This window comes from Cyprinus carpio, chromosome A5 (genome assembly GCF_018340385.1).
Source record: "Cyprinus carpio isolate SPL01 chromosome A5, ASM1834038v1, whole genome shotgun sequence".
NCBI lineage: Eukaryota > Metazoa > Chordata > Actinopteri > Cypriniformes > Cyprinidae > Cyprinus > Cyprinus carpio.
Window position 1 is genome coordinate 16,249,446 of NC_056576.1, and position 14,412 is coordinate 16,263,857.

General features: G+C 37.3%; 1 protein-coding gene across 2 annotated transcripts in view; it reads right to left on the reverse strand.

Annotated features, from left to right (window-relative positions):
• Window positions 1–14,176, reverse strand: part of ppp3cca (protein phosphatase 3, catalytic subunit, gamma isozyme, a) — a 34,865-nt gene extending 20,689 nt beyond the window's left edge. For both annotated transcript variants that reach the window (XM_042755289.1, XM_042755285.1), the window contains exons 1-3: window positions 13,354–14,176; window positions 7,246–7,443; window positions 5,001–5,125 (exon numbers count right to left, since the gene is read on the reverse strand). In XM_042755289.1, coding sequence (XP_042611223.1) covers window positions 5,001–5,125; window positions 7,246–7,443; window positions 13,354–13,408 — 378 coding nt within the window. In that variant the 5' untranslated portion in view covers window positions 13,409–14,176. The remainder of the gene's footprint in view (window positions 1–5,000; window positions 5,126–7,245; window positions 7,444–13,353) is intronic.
• Window positions 14,177–14,412: the final 236 nt, after the last annotated feature.

Below are 14,412 nucleotides of genomic sequence, written 5' to 3' on the forward strand. Positions count from 1 at the left end.
TTTTAATCATATTTACAGATTTCTTGACTCCACAGCAAACAGAACAATTTTGTCTTTACTGTTCCAATACTTATGGAGGGCACTGTGTATATATATATATATATATATATATATATATATATATATATATATATATATATATATATATATATTATATATATACATACACACATTTTATAATATATATTATTTTATTATTATGTTGAGCAGAGCAGAGCAGAGAAGTCAGGACTAACTCATTTGAATAAAGTTAAGCTCTGCTCATGTCACTGGAAATGTCCAACTCTCAATGAAAATAAACAACTGCATGCAAGTCACTGCGTGATTGCCCCTTAATGTCCAACTTATAAACTCCTCACAGGATCAAAGTGTGAGTGGTCAGTGACATCAGTCATTCAGCGGAGACTCGCAACAAGCAGAGTGTTCCACGCTTTAATGCTCTATGACTCATCTCTTATGAAAGGGTACAGTGTCTGGCAGGTTGTCAAATAGCTCCAGTCAGACAACTCCTCCAGTGACACATCCAAATGAGACAGACTGAGAAAGAGAGGTCATTTACCATACAGCTTAACAAGGTCTCTGATACCCTTGTTCTCCATTCTTAAGCATCCACAGCTCCTGCAATTTAATGTTTTCTCTTTTAAGAGTGACATTTAGTGAACTTGCACAGCCTACACTTACCAAAAGCAACCAATCACACAAAAAGTAGAGGCTTGAGTAAACTGGGAGATTCAAAATGGACCATTTTCACATTATGCAATGCAATCGTTTTAGGTTAGTTAATTAATATATTGTTTCATTATTATTATATAACAATAATATCATATGCACACATATAAAGATAAATCCCCAGCTGCCACACTCCTTCACTTCAACTCAGTAGGGCTGGGAAATGATTTTTTGATCAAGAGGCATTAGAAATCATTCATTGCACCCAAAGACAAACTGCACTGCTTCACAACTATAGGACAGGAAGATCTAAACCAACAACATGCCTGTTACCCACTAAATTACTGAAAGAGTTGTTACCTGTAGCAGAAGAACTGCTTCTCAATATTATTAACTTGTCGTTATCTTTAGGTCACGTCACAAAACCATTCAAACTGGCGGTTATTAGATCCCAGATTAACTAGATCCCAGTGAACTGGCAAATTATAGACCCATTTCAAATCTTCCGTTTATGTCAAAAATTTTAGGAAAAGTTGTGTCTGCTCAATTGTGCTCCTTCCTGCAAAAAAATTATCTCTATGAAGAATTTCAGTCAGGTTTCAGTCTCCACCATAGCACAGAAACTGCACTTGTTAAAATTACAAATGACTTGCTTCTTGCATCAGACTAAGGCTGCATTTAATTGCTATTTTTACTTGATCTTAGTGCTGTGTTCGACACTATAGATCATGACATACTTATAGATTGATTACAAAACTATACAGTTATTCAAGTGCAGGTTTTAAGTTGGTTTAGATCCTACCTGTCTGATTGCTACCACTTTGTTTATTTAAATGGGGAGTCATCTCAATGATCACCAGTAAAATATGGAGTGCCACAAGGGTCTGTCCTAGGTCCTCTGCTGTTTTCAATATACATGTTGTCCCTTGGTAATATTATTAGAAAATATGGGATTAGTTTCCACTGTTATGCTGATGATACTCAACTATATATCTTAACAAGACCGGATGAAACTTCTAAATTATATAAGCTAACAGAGTGTGTTAAAAATGTAAAAGATTGGATGACCAATAGTTTTCTCCTATTAAATTCGGATAAGAGAGAGAGATTACTTATTGGACCAAAAAAAACGTACACAGACGGACTAGATGGATGTACTGTGACTTCCTCTACAGTCAGAAATCTGGGTGTTATATTAGACAGCAACTTGACTTTTGAAAATCATATTTCCCATGTTACAAAAACAGCATTCTTCCATCTTAGAAACATGTAACATGCAGAAAAGCTAGTTCATGCATTCATGACCTCTAGACTGGACTATTGTAATGCACTGCTAGGTGGTTGTCCTGCATCTTCAATAAACAAGTTACAGGTAGTCCAAAATGCAGCGGTTAGAGTCCTTACCAGGTCAAGAAAATATGATCATATTACCCCAATTTTACAGTCTCTGCACTGGCTACCTATTAAGTTCCATATCAGTTACAAAATATTATTACTTACCTGCAAGGCCCTTAATGGTTTAGCTCCTGCATACCTAACTAGTCTTCTATCACGCTACAATCCATCACGCTCCCTAAGGTCGCAGAATTCTGGACTTTTGGTAGTACCTAGGATAGCAAAGTCCACTAATGGAGGTAGAGCTTTTTCGCATTTGGCTCCCAAACTCTGGAATATCCTTCCTGATAACATTCGGGGTTCAGACACACTCTCTCTGTTTAAATCTAGATTAAAGACATTTCTTTGGCCAAGCATTCAAATAATGCATCTCATAATTTTGTACTGCAGTTATACCTGATCAAATGCACATTATTATTCTTTAGCTTGGGATGACGCAAGACATATGCTGAGATATGTTAGTCTCGCAAATTTGCGTATAGGAGCAAAGGAAGCAAAGTTTCCTTACTTTAGCAAAGGAAAACCATTCTCCTCCTGGTTTATATCGAAATCCCCCAACATTTTTCTTTGCAAATCCTTGGTTTGTACTCCTAATTTGTGACCGCATTTTGTTTTGTTCTCTCTCCTCATTAGTCACTAATCACGCAAGACTGGCGTACTACGCCATCCACCTGAACGGCTTCCGTGTATGACAGATAGATGAAGTGACAGAAAAGTGTTTATTACGTTTGAAATATGGATATTTTTCTTACAAAAACACATGGATTCTTTACAGAAGGCTTTTATTCACCTCCCGGAGCCATGTGGGACACATTTTATTATGAATGCACACGCTTTATTTGTTGACTTGTGGACTGTTCAACTGCAACACTCGCTGACTGCAATGATTGAAGACTTTTCATGGCCTTAAATTTGAATTTGAAAACTAAATTTAAGATTTTTTTAAGCATCCGCGGAAACCCTGCTACCTCTCGGACAAGTTTCCTACATTATATTTTTGTACATAATACACACAATACAGACATTGATGCGTAAACTTGAATACGTTCTAGATGTCTAAAGTATATAAAAAGAATAAACCAGTCTGAAAATCTCCATCAGTCACAGCGTGATTAAGTGAACATGTTTCTCCAATCTTTTAAAATAGAAAAACACAATAGAAAACAACACTAAAGAATTGACTCAAGGAGTCAATTCTAAAAAAAAAAAAAAAAAAAAATTGAAATCGAACAGCTCTACAACTCAGCCCTTTTGTTCCTTGATCTGCTCAATGTTACAAAGGCATGCTAATTCAACGTTAAGACAAAGCAAATCATAATACCTCATCCTTTCAGACCAGCCACTGTAACTATGTAAAAGATTACAGTTTCCCAAAAAAGTCTGGAAATTGTTGTTGACCAACAAATCTTTACTGGAGATATTATGGCATAATCTGCTTTTTACTTCTTTTTTGTGCTTATGTGTGGCAGTTGATGCACTGTTGGTAATGTGGCAGTGTAGCCAGTGATAATGCCTCAACAGATGGTTCAGAGAAGATGTCAGATTCTCAGCCAAGTAAGAATGAACCCAGCCTTGCATGCAAATACATATCCCCACTGGAACTATCACAAACAGTGAAATAAAATTTAATACTCTTGAGTATCAGGAAAAACACTGGTGTTAGGGTAAGGATATGGTTAGGGTAAACTGTGCATAGACTGAACAAGACTACTTAATACTTAATGGCCTAGATGGAATATAGACTGACATACTAGCCTTCAAATGTTTTTTTTTTTTTTAAGAAATTAATACGTTTATTCAAAAAGGACACATTAAATCAAAAGTAATAGTAAATACATTTATTTAAGAAGGTTACAAAGGATTTTTATTTTAAATCAATGCTGCTCATTTGAACTTTGTTCATCAAGCAATCGCGACAAAAAAAAGTTTCAACAAAAATATTACAGGTGCACTGAGCGATTTTTGAAAAACGCTTTTGACCAGTGTCGGACCAAGCCCCAAAATAAACGTGCACCCAATCAGCAGTAAGGGACGTGTCTAGTAATAATAGGGAGAAGAGAGTGCTCAGTAAATGCGCAAGACGGATATTAGCAGGTTGACTATAGATAGCGAGAGATGGCAGATAAAAAATAAAATAAAATAAAGTAAAAAGAGGAAAATTTCAGAGGAACAAAACATTTAAAAGAAGGGTTAAGATCAGGTAAGAGGTAGGACCCACGTAAATACTGGAGCAGCTTCCAGCGGTTGAGAGAACTCAAGGAGCGGGAAGGCCTGAAATCGGACGCAGAGGTTGCTTTGTTTCTTCTTGATAGGTGAGTTATGTTGATTTTGCTTTTACACAAAACTACTCTGTGTTGGCTTTTGCTTGAATATGCTTGGCTGGCAGGAATAGCAGATTCCGCCATTGTCGTTGCCAGGGTTGTGAACGCACATGTTGGGCGGAGTTATCAAAATGGTGGCGAGGTCCTGTTGGGGTATTGGCGTGTTTGTTTTGGTGCATTCAAATATCAACATCGTTTGGCAAAAATCGCTTAGTGCACCTTTAAGCAACACAACTGTTGTCAACTTTGATAATAATAAGAAATGTTTCTTGAGCACCCAATCTAATTTGTACTGTATTTTTGATCAAGTAAATGCAGCCTTAGTGAGCATAAGAGATTTCTTTCAAAATCATTCAGAAAAGCTTTTGAATGGCAGTATATTGGCGAGAAAACAAAAACAATGTGTTAAAGCTGAGAGTACTACTCACTTAGGCGCTTAGTGGCTAAATACATAAACATATTAGCTTAAATATTGAATAATAAATAACTGTGGACATGTAGAAATCTTTAAATAGCAGGGTTTCAGTGTCCAGTGGGAATCTGTGAAGCTGATTTCTGCAGGTGCAGATTTCATGTGGGCCTCTTGTTGTAGATTATTTAAGAACACGCACTCACCTCAATACTGAAGTATCCTCTGTCCACATAATCGCCCAGGAAGAGATAGCGCGTGTTGTCGGGGGAACCACCAACTTCAAAGAGCTTCATGAGGTCGAAGAACTGTCCGTGAACGTCACCACATACTACAGGTAAAAAGGAAGCACAACAAAAGCTTAACATGATACTTCACTTTCAGTGAGTGATACTTCATGCCTGCTTCATAACTGAAATCAATGGCAACTGTAAGCAAAGTGAAACGGTAAAAGGGTTTTTGTATTACACCACATTAAAAACAAATGCTATAGAGATAATGGACTGTACGTAGACCAAACACTTCACTTAAATCCATACTACCTGCATCATCTAGCCAGCAACGGCCACATGTACAAGACTGCACTGTCACTTAGCAACAACGACACTATATCTGAAAATACATCATAGGCTGGATCCATTTATAAAAAAGGCTGTATCTAGAGCCAGAGGGGTTTGTGACATCTATTAATTCGTGTTCAAAGGCAGCAATATCTATAGAGGACAGATGAGCTCTAATTCATCGGCATCATTAAATACTGTGGCATGACGCACACAACGTCTCGAAGAATTAAACCTTGAAGCACAACATCATCATCAAATAATTGAGTAAGTTTAATAGGCTCTGTTTGTCACTGATAAGGCCCAGCCAAATTTAAGATTACCCAGATGCGATGCAGATTCTTGTGTATAATCTTTAAATTCCCATTATACGATTTCCTGTCACTTTCTTCTATCTATCTGTCAAATAAAAGAAGCAAAAGCCCATAACTAATTTACGATTATGCAATTTCTCATAAACCAGAGTGACTAGATTGGTCAAAATGGTTGACTAGTTTTCCAACATCTAAGCAAATATTGAGGTTGACTGGTTTATATATCCTTGACTTTCCTTTTTTTTTAATAAAAATATATATTTAAGTGTCTTTAATTAGTGTGCTCGTAAAATCAATGTGCACAGTAAAACCTTTAAAAAGTTTACATTCGTCACAAATTTAAAATTATTACTACTACAATTATAGGAGGTATCACAAATTATTTTCATGTAAATATAAAACTAAGCCAAAACTAAAGCTACAGGTGAATTTAGGCAATACAAATTTACAGTATGAAAAGAATGAAAAGTATATGTAGTATGTAAAAACTAGTGCTATCAAATCGATTAATCACATCCAACATAAAAGTTTGTTTTGTTTACATAATATATGTGTGTGTACTGTGTATATTTAAATACACACACATACATGCATATATTTAAGAAATATTTACATGTATACATATGTATATTCGACATAATATAAAGGCATATTATACATACATTAATATAATATTTATATTATACATAATATAAATTTAATAGATTTATTATACATAAATATAATATATATTACATATATTTCTTAAATATGCATGTATATACATATAATTATACACAGTACACACACACTTATGTAAACACAAACTTTTATTTCAGAGGCGATTAATCGATTTGACAGCACTAGAAAAAAACGATATTTATTTTCAGATTTGCTTAAATTACATTTAACAGTGTTTTTATATTATTAGTGTTTTTAAAACTTAAATAAGTACGCTTTAGATGACAACAAAGGTATATAGGGGAAATGTGCATGCACAATTAAATATCCAATATTGCCCGACTGATAGAAAACCAATCGATCTATTAAAAATCTATTTAAAAGCTGCGACCTTAAATTCATGCATCCCTAATTTTTTTTTATAGTAAAGTTGAATGTAGACAGGAAAGTGGCATATTTCAATCAGGGTCAAGTGCACTCAAAACCAGACATAATATGAAAGTCTTCCTTTAGAGTTTAGAGAGTATCTCCAAACAAGTTTGCAGCAGCTGATTCTCCACAGTGACTGTTTGTGAGACTAAATCAGCTAATCTCTGCAAAGAACTCAACATCAATGCCAATATGGTGTGCCTGATGAAAACGGTTTTCACAGATGGAGTATGGGACTACTTGAAAAATTACTTATCAACCAAACCAATCGTTTTATGATTTATTATTTCATTGTTGGCTAAAGGTACACACACTGATGCCAATGAAGTGTAATAATGAATATTTGAAATGTTGCATGAAGTTTCCATGGAGCATTTATTCTTAGGAATCAGCCACAGCAGAACAAAACCAAAGTCAGAAAGTGCATTTTAATCAAGACAGATGGTCATCTCCCTTAAGCCCTACTAAAGATGCTCTTGCTTTCTTACCAGTGATTGGTGCCTCCACCTCTAGCATGCACTTCTCCTGCCTAAGGATGTTGGCACCCTCATTTATGATGCGCAGCGCAACGTCCTCCTCCAAACGTCCCTCTTTGATCAAATGGTTCTTCAGTATCTCAGCACTGGGTTTACCATCCACAAACAGGTCCTTCACTGTCAGCCACTGGTGAGGGGGCAGTGGCACTGCTGTAGGTACAACAAGAGCATCATATCAGTTGACAATGTGCTCAACTTTTACAATATTAACAAGGCAGCTGCAAGTATGGAAAACAAAAGAGGAGGTACAAAGTATGCCCATTACGAGTGATAAAGAGCCAATATAAGAGAGATAAGGAATAAAAGGTCATTTAATTATTAAAACAATGTTAATAAATCACTTTTTAAATGGACAAATTAATAGACATACAGACCATTTCAAAAGTTTGGGGTGAGTTTTTAATGTTTTTGAAAGTCTCTTATGCTCACCAAGGCTGCATTTATTTGAGTTTTTGAAAGTTTATTTTATATATATATATATATAAAAAATAACATTATATATATATATATATAGTAAAACAGAAATTAAATTGTTACGATTTAAAATAACTGTTTTCTATTTTAATATATTTTAAAATGTAATTTATTCTGTGATATGAAAGTTACATTTTCAGCAGCTATTACTCCAGTCTTCAGAGTCACATGATCCTTAAAGTGTTACTCCACCCCAAAATGAAAATTGTGTCATTAATCACTTACCCCCATGTCGTTCCAAACCCATAAAAGCTTTGTTCGTCTTTGGAACACAATTTAAGATATTTATGATGAAAACCGGGAGGCCTGTGACTGTCCCATAGACTGCCAAGTAAATAACAGTGTCAAAGTCCATAAAAGGTATGAAACTCGTCGTCAGAATGCTTCATCTGCCTTCAGACGTGCAATCTGGGTTATATGAAGCAACGGGAATACTTTTTGTAAGCGAAAAATAACGTCTTTATTCAACAATTCCTTTGTCAACAGTCTCCTCTGTGTCTCTCCATATGACTGTATGCTGCGTATGCTCTTCTATATCATCCCCGCCACAAGGATCACTGTTTCTACGTGTATTTAGCTTTGATTTGATTTGAAAGAAAACAGAGCATCCTTGTGGTCTTGGCAGATAATGCGACAGTCACAGGCCTCCCGGTTTTCATCCAAGATATCTTAAATTGTGTTCCGAAGACAAACTAAACTTTTACGGGTTTGGAACAACATTGAGGGTATTTTGGGGGGGGAGTATCCCTTTAAGAAATCATTCTAATATGCTGTTTTGGTGCTCAAGAAACTTATCAATTTTGAAAACAGTTGTGCTGCTTGTTATTTTTGTTGAAACCTTGATATATTTCTTCAGGCTACTTTGATGAATAGAAACAGCATTTAATTTGAAATAAAAACAACATAAAAAATGTTGTAACAGCCACTTATGATCAACTTTATGCATTAACTTCCTTCCATTACTGTCCATTACTCTCCATTAATTCATCACACATGGATGTACATCACAATACAAAAAAAAAAAAAAAAAAAAGATCTGTCGTTTCACTGAGACAAATGCATTTTAAAAAGTATTACATTTTTATTTATTTATCAAAATGGTATATTATTAGCCATTTATAAGTTTTTGGTCATAACAAGAAAGTAATAATGAGTTCTTCCCTAAAACCACTGCACACATTTGTTGATGAAAACATTTTCGCTTAATGACTCTTGCTCCAAAGGATGCATCTTTAAAGAGGAAAAAAAAAAAGGTCATAGACAGTGTATTCTCATATCTGCTCTTTATTAGTTTGAGCTGCTCTCTGGAGCATCATGACATTTGCTGCTGCTGGGGCTAATAATAAAAGTTATGGTATCATGAGGATTCTATTGATTCAGCTCTCAGGTTTAACCTTCACAGACGTGAAAGGATCCTGAGATGTCACGCAGTAATCCCTCACCTGTGCTGAACTGCCAGGTAATCTAACTCCACCAAATCCCTCAGCAAAAGTGCAGAAGTTGCCATAGAGAAGGGCTGTGGCTCAAGAGACGTGTTCAATAATGAGAATTTTTGTTATGATTCATGGTTCCTTAGAAGCTTAAGAGCTTCTAGATGATGTAAACTTTTCTATCTCTGTACCCTCTGAAGAGTTAATTACTGAAAGAAGTGAGGAGCGTGTTGAAGTTCTCAAACACCATAAAGAGAAAACAGGAAGCTGTGTGAACAGCCAGGGCCACTGGTCTTTTCCCCCAAGTCTATCACAAAAGCTATGGTTGACGCTGCTGCTTCCACCGCGACCTCATTTGCATGCAACTGCCATAGTGTATTCTGGCTGCTCAGCCTCCGGCTCCGAATGTCTGCTTGATCGATAGCCAGTGAGAGCCCATATGTTTCAAAAGAAGTCAGAGTTGATTGTAATTTTATGGAAAGTGGGTTTTAAAACTGTGGTGTGATTGGCGATGCTGAAGGACATGTAACTAAAGACATCTGCAAAGCATTCAGAGGGAACAAGTAGCTGTCTGGCGGAACCACAAGGTGCACCGAGTCAGACTTTGACAACGCTCCCGTTAATCTGGCGGTTCTATTAAGCGTGCCCAGAATGCCAGAGCAAATGATGTCTGAGCTCTCATCCATTAGGGATTCAAATCAAGCCACTGGATCCCACATCCAATCAGCAGCGTATCTGTACGAGGACACTGAAATGCCTCATTAAAACAGATGTCATGGTTTTAAACTTTTATTGTTCACAGACAAAAATTCACAGCATTCCAAAACATGGCAAATGCCAAAGTTTATGAAGGATCTCTTCATATGGCCAAAGTTCAGCCTCTTTGATTTTAATATCTCTATTATGTGGCCACCAAGCGGCAACTTTCCAGTCTTTCTCTTGAAACCAACATGAAAGTGACTTAAACTGCAATTCATCAACTGGCCGCTAGAGACTGGCTCCAAAAGGAAGTCAATCCCACAGACCACCCATGTTAAAATGCCCATATTTACAGTAGAAAAAAAAAAAAAAAGGTTTACAGCCTGGTACAAAAAGTGGTTATATAGCTATTTTGCCCTTCATGACAACTGTGAAGGGATTTAATTTTTTTTTTTAATAACTCATCCGTTTAAATTATATTAAGCCTTAAAATTCTGCATAATTAAGGGTGTGGCCACTTGAGTGACAGGTGGATTGCCACTGCTGTCACCACCGTCGAACTAGGCGGGCGTGGTTTCAGCAAACACCCACATCCCACCTCTTTGCCTGTTTTCGATTATCCAGGATCGACACGCTGCAAATATGGCGACAGCCGGTTCCACCCACATTGGGCTTCAGAAATGCTCTTCAGAAACTGTTTTTATACAGTCTATGGTGGCCACACCCTAGGCATGTGTCAATATTTATAAGTACTTCAGTTCAAGACATCACTATTGCCAAATCAATCAATTATAAGACATTCCGATTTGGCTTTTTCCAGTCTTCAGTTTAGTGTCACATGATCCTTCAGAAACCATTCTAATATTCTGACCTGGTAGCTGATCAATGCTGAAAACAGTTGTGCTGCCTAATATTTTTGCAGAAACTGTGATCAAGAAACAAGAAAGTAATAATCAACTTTAGAAAACTCCTGCATGAAAATATAATACCATAGAAGTGAAGAAGTTTTTTTATGCAATAATTGAGCCACAATATACAAAATTGATGGGATCTCATTTACTTCAAATGTATTTTTGCTTTCGATCGAAATATCTGTCAAAAGCATTAACTGTGATTTAAGAAGAAATGATAACTGAAGACTATGGTAGAAGACAATCTAACACTTCCACTTTTGGCATGAAGACATAACCCAAACATTACAATCATTATGATATCCTCAGCTCTGAAAGCCTTAAAAAAAAAAGAAAGTTGTGCTATCATGACACATGGCTGAACAGAGTTGAACTTTGCAGAAAGCGGCAGATTTACAGTCAAAAAACGTTTTCAGCTCATGTTCAGTTGGTCACACTTATCCACACTAAATAAAATACTATAAGCAGTAAGGGGATAATATGGAGAGAGGGGCGAGAACGGACGACGACTCCACCTCACCTGAGTTAAGGTTTCGTACAATACGAGCTCACGGTCATAAGGACATAAATGAACTTTATCTATACTCTGACAACTGAGGAGTATAAATAAACCGTAAGCAGCCCTGGGTCCACAACACAGCCTGGGAATAGTGACGGTAAGCTGGGTACGAGCACTAAGAACAGATTAGGCAAAGCCTTTATTAGCCAGGGATTCCAGGTTCAGAGGCTGTTTATTTAGGGACTCCTCCTACTGCAAACAAGATCCTGACCCTAAAGTTCAAAAGAGAGGATGGAGGGTTAAGGCCAGAGTGGAGAAACGTCAACACATTCATGCTACAGAATTCTGTAGGATGCTTTACACCTTCATACCGAGAAAGATACAAGGGTTAGACACAGATCCTCAATCTAAGTTTAAACATTTGCATATGACACAGTTCTGAACCAAACGCTTTGCATTTCAGTGTTACCAAGGACAGGCTCTGCCTTCAGGATGACATTTCGTGCCACGCCGATTCAGGGCTTTTTCAGCCCTGCATTCAACTTGACACTAGGGAGGCTACAAGTGTTCACTCAAAACCTGGATATTTGAAAGGCAAATTGGTTCCTGTGCTGACCTACTAATGTGCTATTAGTGTCTCTATTTTTTTCTTGCTTCTCAACCCAACAAAATAATCTTTTCAAACCCATCTGAAAGCGTGAAGCAAAAGGCGGACATAAAAAAAAGACCAATAACACGGACAATAGAAACTAAAGTCTAAATTTTTCAGCATCTGTGACACTAAGTCTTGCGTAACATCTGGTGATCAATGACTCAAATATGAGCAAATGGCAACAGAAAGTGTACGGTTCTGATGTTAGAGAGCCCAGGGGTTTTATCAAATGTAATTTGGCTAGGTTTACTTGGTTTGACCTTATTGGGTAAATAAGGTTTGACATTACTGGATACCTAGTCAAAATGAAGCATGCATACAGTGAGTCTTATTTAGATCATTACTATTAAAAAGCAAAAACTCTTTTGTTTTCCTTAACAATATTTTCCACAAAGCCAGAAATTTATGTAATCACAGATGGATCTAACCGTTTCAAATTAAAACAGTGTTTAGTATAACTAACATGTCATAACCTACGTTAGATGAAGCAGGATTTAATTTTTCACAAAAATGAAAACATAATTGTGAGTGATATCTGTAAAGTCTGTTAAATCCGTTAAATAACTCTGCTTGTGAAACATTATCTTATATTAAGAGCTACAGGAGGTTTGTGTCTTGAACCCCCACTGCATGCTAATTCACATAGTTTTCTCTAGGAAAGTTCTCAAAGCTGATCCAAGCAGGTAATGTGAAGCATGTGTTTCTCAATTTACCCCATATTACTTATACCACAAATAATGATAGGACACTGCAAACAATGGCTGACTGGAGCACAATGCTGAATTTTAAAATCAGGTTTGCTTTATACCTGAAGAAAAACAAACAACAACAACAACAACAAAAAATATAAACACTGATAACAATGCAATGATTCTGACCTCATACACCAGGTGTGTAGACAGAAATATTCATATTTCATATTTTACATAGTATGAGCCAGAATCAAGGGTCACTCCCACCTTCATAGTTACAGGCATGGGTGATCAATTTGAGTTGAAAAGCAATCAGTTGTATATTTATATTTACAATATAAATTAGGTGTGCAGGTAGATAAAAATGATGCCCTACTTTTGAGTTGAAATGGGTGCAAATGGTGAAAGAGTAATGGGATAATTTGTTGTCAATTCAAAAGGACTTGTGCCAAGATTACGAAATATTCTTTACTCAATTTAGTGGGATAGTTGCAATAACTGGACGTCAAAATAAACCTGTTTGAAAAGTTGGGATCGGTAATCTACAAGTTGTTATTGATATTTACAGTGCAGGCAGTCAACAAAACCTTTAAGAAATGATTCACTGAATCAAACGAGTCACCAAAATACCAGAGTGGGAATCCATTAGAATCAGTTTTACCTGTCTAGACACTGCATCAAACACAAACCGACATGAACTTACTTTTAATAATTCGGTCAGTGGTCGACAGCTTTTCTTTCGGTTCTTTGGTCGACATCTTCTCACAGTTCAGTCAGGATTTATTAGCCAGTAAATAAGCAAAGATATCCTCCGTGTTTGTTGGGGCCAGTCCGAGAAAGAAGAAATCGCAAAGTGGCCAGCGACTCCAAAGGGTCCGAGAACAGTTCAAATTCAGCCCAGCAGGCAGGTTTAACACTCTAACACAGCTAATTTAGTCAACACTGAAACACAGTTGGGTACACGGGTCACAGGGCAGCATAATATCATCGGCAGCAGACACACCGACTCGAACGCTTGCCCTCGCTGACAGAAACACAACCACCGATCTACAAGCTAGTCGAATCGAGCCAGGTCTTGGTGTTTTCCTGCTGACACTGAGCTATCTATCGAGCAACCAGCCTTTCTCTTTCAGATATCTTGGGCTCGTGGCAGCGGGAGCCAGCGACACAGATGATTAGGGTTTGGTGCGCAGTCTTGAACGTTAATCCGATTTTCCACTTTTCAGAGTCAGAATGTCAACTCGCCAGTTTAGCTAGACACTCATAAGAGAGTTCGGCATAATAATAATAACGTGCCGAGACGCGCCGATTTGTCTTCATAAACATATGTCCTCTCGTGTGAGAACAGCGATTGCGCGAGCTACCCACCCACTCGAGCTAACCATATGGCTAGCAGTAACTTCCAATCACACTCTCGTTCCCAACTCCTCAGATTAAACGCTAATCTCTAAACCTCAGACGGATTTCCTGCAATATGGCGGAGCTGTGGCTCTCGACGCGCTGGCGTAGGCGTGACGCAGCACGTAAAATTTGACACGTGCGATGCAGACGCTTAAATGGGTCGTGCTGGAGGTCCCTCGGCGTGGTTAGGGCGCTATTAAGGCGGTGCTCTGGAGAGGAAAGCAGAAAAACTGCAAAGAGAAAACAGACCGTTAAAGTTAATGTGATGTGGATCTTTTAAACCCACACTGTAGGCCTGTTGCCACAAAGGATAAACTTTTAGGCAGCACCTTTTTCTTTTCTTGCGATTTCTTTTTTCTTG